This window comes from Canis lupus, chromosome X (genome assembly GCF_011100685.1).
Source record: "Canis lupus familiaris isolate Mischka breed German Shepherd chromosome X, alternate assembly UU_Cfam_GSD_1.0, whole genome shotgun sequence".
NCBI lineage: Eukaryota > Metazoa > Chordata > Mammalia > Carnivora > Canidae > Canis > Canis lupus.
Window position 1 is genome coordinate 47,904,940 of NC_049260.1, and position 7,275 is coordinate 47,912,214.

At 40.1% G+C, this 7,275-nt stretch overlaps 1 protein-coding gene across 1 annotated transcript in view; it reads left to right on the forward strand.

Annotated features, from left to right (window-relative positions):
• Window positions 1–6,975, forward strand: part of KLF8 (Kruppel like factor 8) — a 96,111-nt gene extending 89,136 nt beyond the window's left edge. The window contains exon 6 of the mRNA XM_038588794.1: window positions 6,426–6,975. Within this exon, the coding sequence (XP_038444722.1) occupies window positions 6,426–6,607 (182 nt within the window). The 3' untranslated portion in view covers window positions 6,608–6,975. The remainder of the gene's footprint in view (window positions 1–6,425) is intronic.
• Window positions 6,976–7,275: the final 300 nt, after the last annotated feature.

The window sequence follows — 7,275 nt, forward strand, 5'->3', positions numbered from 1 at the left end:
AGGCAGCATATAGATGGGTCTTGTTCTTTTTATACATTCTGACATCCTATGTCTTTTGATTGGAGCATTTATTACATTGACATTCAAAGTAATTATTGATAGATATATATTTATTGCTATTTTATTACTTCTTTTACATTGTTTCTAAAAATTTTCTCTAATCCATTCTTGTCTTTGTTGCTTTTGGTCTCTCCTTTTAACTCAAAAGTTTCTTTTATGTATCCTGCATGGCTGGTTTTGTGGTCACAAAATCCTTTTGTTTTTATTTGTGTGGGAAATTATTTTTCTCTACTTGTATTATGAATGATAGACTTGCTGGACAGAGCATTCTTAGCTGCAGAATTTTCCCTTTCAGCACTTTGAATATACCATGCCATTTCCTTCTACCTTGCCACATTCTGTTGAGAAATCTCCAGTTAACCTGTGTTTTCCTTTGTATGTTAAGGATTGTTTTTTCTTAATGCTTTTAAGATTATTTTCTTTGTCACTATATTTCACAAATTTAAGTACAAAATGTCTTGTTGATGGCCAGATTTTGTTGATTTTGATGGGAGTTCTCTGTGTCTCCTGAATCTGAATATCTGTTTCCTTCCCCAGATTAGGGAATGTTCAACTATTATTGCTTCAAGTAAATTTTGTGCCCCTTTTTTTCGTTACTTCAACTGGGACTCCTTATATTACAAATGTTATTATATCTGATGGAGTCACTGAATTCCCTATGTCTATTCCCATGTTCTGTAATTCTTCCTTCTCTCTTTTTGGTCAGCTTAATCACTTTCCATTACTTTGTCTTCTAGGTTTATAATCTTTTCCTCTGCTGCTTTCAGTCTGCTCTCCCTTGCATCTTGTTTATATCTAATCTCATGGCATCATTTCATCTCTTATTCTTTTTTTTTTTTTTACATCTTTTATCTCTGTGGTGAGGGTCTCACTGATTCCTGTATGCTTTTTCTCAAGCTCAATGTGTGTCCTTCTGTTTGGCATTGTAAATTCTCCATTAGGCATATTACTTATATCTGTTTCACTTAGATCTCTGCCTGTGTCTTCAACTTGTTCCTTCATTTGGGATAATTTCCTCTGTCCTTGCATTTTGTCTACATCTCTGCTTCTGTGTGTTAGAAAAGCAAGTTATTTCTCCTGTTCCTTGAACTATGTGGAAGTCATGTAGTGCCGAGGGTCTGATACTTCCAGGAGTGTCTGGTGTCCACTGCATGTGTTCTGCTGTTGTGTTGTTGTGTTTTGGCTGCTCTATCCATTAAGTCAATTGTGTACACAGGTTCTTCTTGTCTACTAAGGACAATGTTTGGTCCCTAGCCTGATTCTGGCAAGTTTTAACTTGGTATGCTCTGATCTGCATATGAAATGAGACCTATCACCACCTATACTAGAATTGAGGCCATGCAAAGCTCTCTGGTTAGGAAACATGGTGTGGGCAAGGGTTTGTGTTGGTGTTCTAGAGGTGGGAGTCTGCTGCACTGGCTCTCAGACAAGCATGACTCCAAAGGGCTGTCCCACCAGAGTGTAGGGGTATAAGACCTGGTGTATGCTAGTTAGGCAGCCTGTGTCAGTACTGCACTGCTTCCCACAGGAGGCTCTGTTTATGCTGCCAGGGCAGAAAAGGGAAATGGCATCAGCCAACTCCTTTTGCCCAGAGAGATGTCTCTGAGAATGCTGCCTCTGAGGGACATACTCCAAGAAGAGTGAGTTATCTCCTCTCCATGTGCCACAGGCACTCTTCAGATCACGGTTTCCATGCTATCTCTCTCTGGGTTATTTATCTGCCTATTCTCCTGGAGCAGTGCAGTGCCTTCTCAGGTCTATACCATCCAAGCCTGATGTCCTTTAAAACTCATGCGTTAAGCTCCACTGATTGCAAGAACTCACGAGTTGCAACCCCTCTCCTTTTTTCCAAGACAGCGTCTTTGGGAAACACTCTTGCATGTTCGCCAGTGTGCTCCTCTCTCTCTCACACTTGCTCTGCAACCATGGTTCCCTCCCCTCCACAGCTCCTGGAATCCATTTCTCCCCTAAACCATGTCCCCATACTTTCTACCTTCTTTGATGTTGCTTCCTCTCTCCCTTCATATATTGTGGAGTTTTTCTGACAGTCTTAAGGTCTATTTCTGGGTTTTTAGGATGATTTGATGGTTATCTGGTTGTGTTCATGGGATGAGGTGAGCCTAGGGTCCTCCTACTCCTCTCCCATCTTCCCCCAACTTACAGATGGGTTTTGATATATAGTCACCATTAGGTTTATGTATAACCTTTTCTGCATATCTATATTAAGTTGATTGTCATTTAAGTTTGAACCTATTTGTCACTCCTTTGCTCCCCACATTTTGGGTAGGTTTTATCATATATTATATCCTTTTATTTTGTCAGTTCATTGCCTCATTTTTTAAAAAAATACTCATTGTTATTGCTTTTGTGTTTCCTATCTTCAGGCTATCCTTCTGAGTCTCTCTTTTCCACTCAAAGTATCCCCTTTAATATTTCTTGCAGAATTAGTTTAGTGGTCAGGAACTTTTTAGCTTTTGTTTGTCTGGGAAATGCTTTATCTTTCCTTCTATTCTAAATGATAGCCTTGCTCATTAGATGCCATGGAGCCAGGATAGTTGGAAGCGACAATATGAAGAAAGACTCAGAGTCTCACTGAATTTTAGTCTGGGGGACAGGGGGACCAAGACTTGGATTTAGACTAGGACTTGGACTTGCACCCCAAGGTTTTGTCTCCTCCAGTTTTTATTAAGAGAGCTAGCAGTTTGGCTATAGGAATGATTAACTTTGGGAAGCAGAGAAAAATGTGTTTACTTCAAATGGTAAAAGAGTATTATGCTGAGTGAAATAAGTCAATTGGAGAAGGACAAACATTATATGGTCTCGTTCATTTGGGGAATATAAAAAATAGTGAAAGGGAATAAAGGGGAAAGGAGAGAAAATGAGCAAAACTATCAGTGAGGGTGACAAAACATGAGAGACACCTAACTCTGGGAAATGAACAAGGGGTAGTGGAAAGGGAAGTGGGTGGGGGGTTGGGGTGACTGGGTGATGGGCACTGAGGGGGGCACTTGGTGGGATCAGCACTGGGTATTATGCCATATGTTGGCAAATTGAACTCCAATAAAAAATGGTAAAAGAATAGGCTATCGGCTCAAGGAGGGGGAGTGGACGAGCTATATTTGGAGAATAATGTGGTCAACAGTCAGTGTGTCAATTCAGGACCTCATGTATCCCCAGTGTGCAAAAGACTATGGGATTCAGTCCTCAGATAAGCTCTGCAGCTGGTTCCCCACAGAGCATTTCTGTCTACATATTTTCACCATCAGCAGTTTGAATATATCATGCCCTCTGACTTGCAAAGTTTCTGTTGAAAAATTTTCTGCTAGTCTTATGGATTTGTCCTTGTTACTTACTATCCTCTTTTGTCTTGCTGCTTTAAGAATGTTTCTTTATAACTGAATTTTGCAAATATAATTACCATTTGTTTTGGTGTGGATCTCCTTTATTGATTTTTTAAATAATAAATTTATTTTTTATTGGTGTTCAATCTGACTGCTTTATTGATTTTGATGGGAGTTCTTTGTGCCTCCTTGATCTGGATAGCTGTTTTCTTCCCAAATTAGGGAAGTTTTCAGCTGTTATTTCTTCAAATAAAGTTTCTGTTCCTTTTCTCTCTCTTCTTCTGGGAACTCCTATTATATGAATGTTATTATGTCTAATGTAGTCACTGAGCTCCCTAAGTCTATTCTCATTTTATATAATTCCTTTTTGCTCTCTTTTGTTCAGCTTGATTACTATCTATTACTCTATATTCTAGGTCACTATTTTGTTCCTCTGCTTCTTCCAGCCTGCAGTTCTTTCCATCAAGCATGTTTCTCATTTCATGTATTGAGCCCTTATCTCTGCTATGTTATTCCTTATCTCTGTGTTATGGGTCTCACTTATATCTTCCACTCTTTCCTCAAGCACAGTGAGTATCCTTATGATTGTTATTTTAAATTCCTTATCAGGCATGTTACTTATATCTGTTTTGCTTAAATCTCTAGCTGTGGGCTTATCCTGTCCTTTCATTTGGGATAAATTTCTCTGTCTTCTCATTTTGTCTAAGTCTCTGTGTCTGTTCTCTGTATTAGGAAAGTCAGCTATGTCTCTTGTTCTTGAAGGTAATGGCCTATGAAGAACAGGTCCCGTATAGTGCTCTGATCTGTGGTGTTCTATGTTCCCTAGGTCATCACACTTCCTAGAGTGTCTCTATTATGTGCTGTGTGTTCTCTGCTGTTTGTCCTGGCCATTTTATTCCTTAGGCCAGTTGTCTGTAGAGGCTCTCTTACCTGTTGTGGGGAGTGTTTGGTCCATGGCTTGAACGTGGTACTTTTTAACTATCTATCTCTGGACTGATTGTGAAATGAGACCTGTCACCACTGCTACTGGAACCAAGTCTTTGCAAAACTCACAAAATGGGAGACACAATGTGAGCAGGGTTTTGAGGCAGTCTTCTGGGGATAAGGGGTCCACTATGCTAGGACTAAGGCAAGCTAGACTGAAAGGGATGGTTCCACCAAAGCATGGGGTGGTGGGGTTTGGTAAAAGCCAGTTAAATACAGAGTATAAGCACTGTGCTGGTTCTCACAGATGGCTTTGTGCTTATGTTGAGGGATAGGAGAAGGAAATGGTACCAGCCAGTTCCTTTGTTCCCAGAGGGGTCTCTCTATAAACACTGCCACTCTGGGATAGGCTCTGAGATGAGTAAATAACCTCCCCAGTCTGTGCCCTAAGCACTCTTCTAGTCATTGTTTCTGTGCTGTATGTCCATTGGTTGTTTGCCTGCCTTCTTTCTAGGAGCAGCCCCAGTGCCCACTAGGCTCTATGCCATCCAAGTCCACTGACCTTTAAAACTCCAAGTTTTAAGCCCCGCTTGTTGCAAAACTCAGGAAATTCCATCCCTCTTGTTTTCCAAGACAATTGCTGTGGGGATTTGTTTTCCCTGTGTGCTCCCCTGTGTGTTAGTCAGACTTTTGCCCTTCTCCATAGCCATGGATCCCTCTCCACCACAGCAGCCACAATTCGTTTCTCTCTCAAACTCCCTTCTCACTTTCTACCTTCTTCAATGTGGTCTCTTCTCTAACTTTAGTTAAGGACATTTTTTCTACCAGTCCTCAGGTCAATTTCTAGGCTATTCAGCATGTTTTGATGGTTATCCAGTTGTATTCATTGGACAAAGTGAGCCTAGGGTCCTCCTACTTCATCACCAACTTCCAACCATCAATCTCCCTGTAGGGAGATTTTTATCTATTTTAAAATTTTAATTTTAAAATTTTTATTATAAGATACAATATCATGAATTTTAAAACATTCAAACAATACAGAAAGGTGGTAAAAAAAGGAAATGTTATTTTTCTGCTTCTCTGATCCTCATTTTCCACATATTCATTCACTGGTAATCATTTCTCATAAATTACCCTTAAGAATATTGATATTACCTTTATCCCAAATGTGATGTGTGATCTATATAACATAATGGGGTCATACTGTGTTAATGTTTTTTATGTTACTTTTATTGCATTTAGCTTTCTATCTGGAGCATACATATTTCATACATAAATCAGATGCAACCTAAAGATACTAAGGATGGAGCTATTTCAAATTTGATGAGCTTTTTCTAATTCCATTCCATTCCCCTGAGTGTCTGACCTTACATAGAAGAAGTCCTATAGCCTTAACAGAGGGCCCATTCTAGTGAACCACATTCTTTCTATGTATATGGTTTAATTTTTGAGTATTGATTAGGAGCTATTAGAAGAGAAGTAATGGTTACTATAATGTGGTATAGTGAAAAGTAACAGAGGCCTGGGTTTGGATTCAAGTTTTTTTTTAAGACTTTATTTATTTATTCATGAGAGGCGCACAGAGAGAGAGAGAGAGAGAGACAGGAGGAGGGGGAAGCAGGCTCCATGCTTGGAGCCCAACATGGGACTGGATCCCTGGTCTCCAGGATCAGGCCCTGGGCTGAAGGTGGCGCTAAACCGCTGAGCCACCGGGGCTGACCTGGATCCAAGTTTTATTGCTTACTGTGATAAAAATAAATAAATAAAAAGATGTTTCAAACATCCTGTGAGATATTTTTCCCCCTTTAGAGATGAGAAAACAGACTACCAGGGAGAAGTGACGTATTTAAGGTCACACAGCCAGTATGTAGTAGAGCCAGAATACACGCAAAGGTCTGTTTCAACCAGCACCTACGTGGTTTCCTTTCTGCCATGTTGGCTTCTCTTTAGTATTACTATAAGGGTAGAGAGCATTTCTTCAAAGTGATTGCCACAAATTTTGACCAAAGCCTTGATAAAGGGTTATATACTCTGTTCTCTTTCCAGTATCCAAGCATCTCTTCTCTGACTCCTTTCATTTTGTCATATTCCCCCTTTTAGGAGAGAAGCCTTATAAATGCACCTGGGATGGCTGCTCCTGGAAATTTGCTCGTTCAGATGAGCTCACCCGCCATTTTCGCAAGCACACTGGCATCAAGCCCTTCCAGTGCACAGGCTGCAACCGTAGCTTTTCTCGCTCTGACCACCTATCCTTGCACCGCAGGCGCCATGACACCATGTGAGCAGCATAGACTGCACTAGAGGAGCTGCACTGGTCTTTTTTTGTGCATGTGCATGCATGCACAATGAGATCATTAACCATCTTTTCTTCTTTGACTTCAGCTTGCCTCGGAAATGAAGTAAGAGCAACTCACTAAGCCAGGTTGATGAGACAGTAGGGAAAGATAGATGATCTTCCATTCCATGGGGGTTCCTCATATTCCACATTCATCTCTCCACTGTCCAGTCTCCTGATTTTTCAGCCTTCCATGGGTTGAATTCCAGTGCATAACTCATAGTTGCCCTCCACTCCCCCACCCCACCTTTGCTCTATGATAAGACAGTTTCCTACCAAAACAAAATAAGAATAAAACTCAAGGCTGTAAACAAACATGCACTCATTTTTATTCCATTTTTTTCCTCTTATTTTCTAGAATTCTTATCCTTTTTTTTGAACCAGTACTTAAAAGTGGTTGGTAGTGTCTTAAAATGACTATTTTTTTAAGTTCCTAAACAGAAAAAAAGACATAACAATTTAGTTGGTTGGTAAGTTTTATAGGGATTTGTGTCCTGAATATAGGGCACATTCTCAGTGAATAAGCTGACCAACTCAAAGGTTTTATAAATCTAATCCTATTTGTTCTTACAGTTTAGTTTTCAGACAGTGCTGGTGCTTCTTCTCAAGTCCATC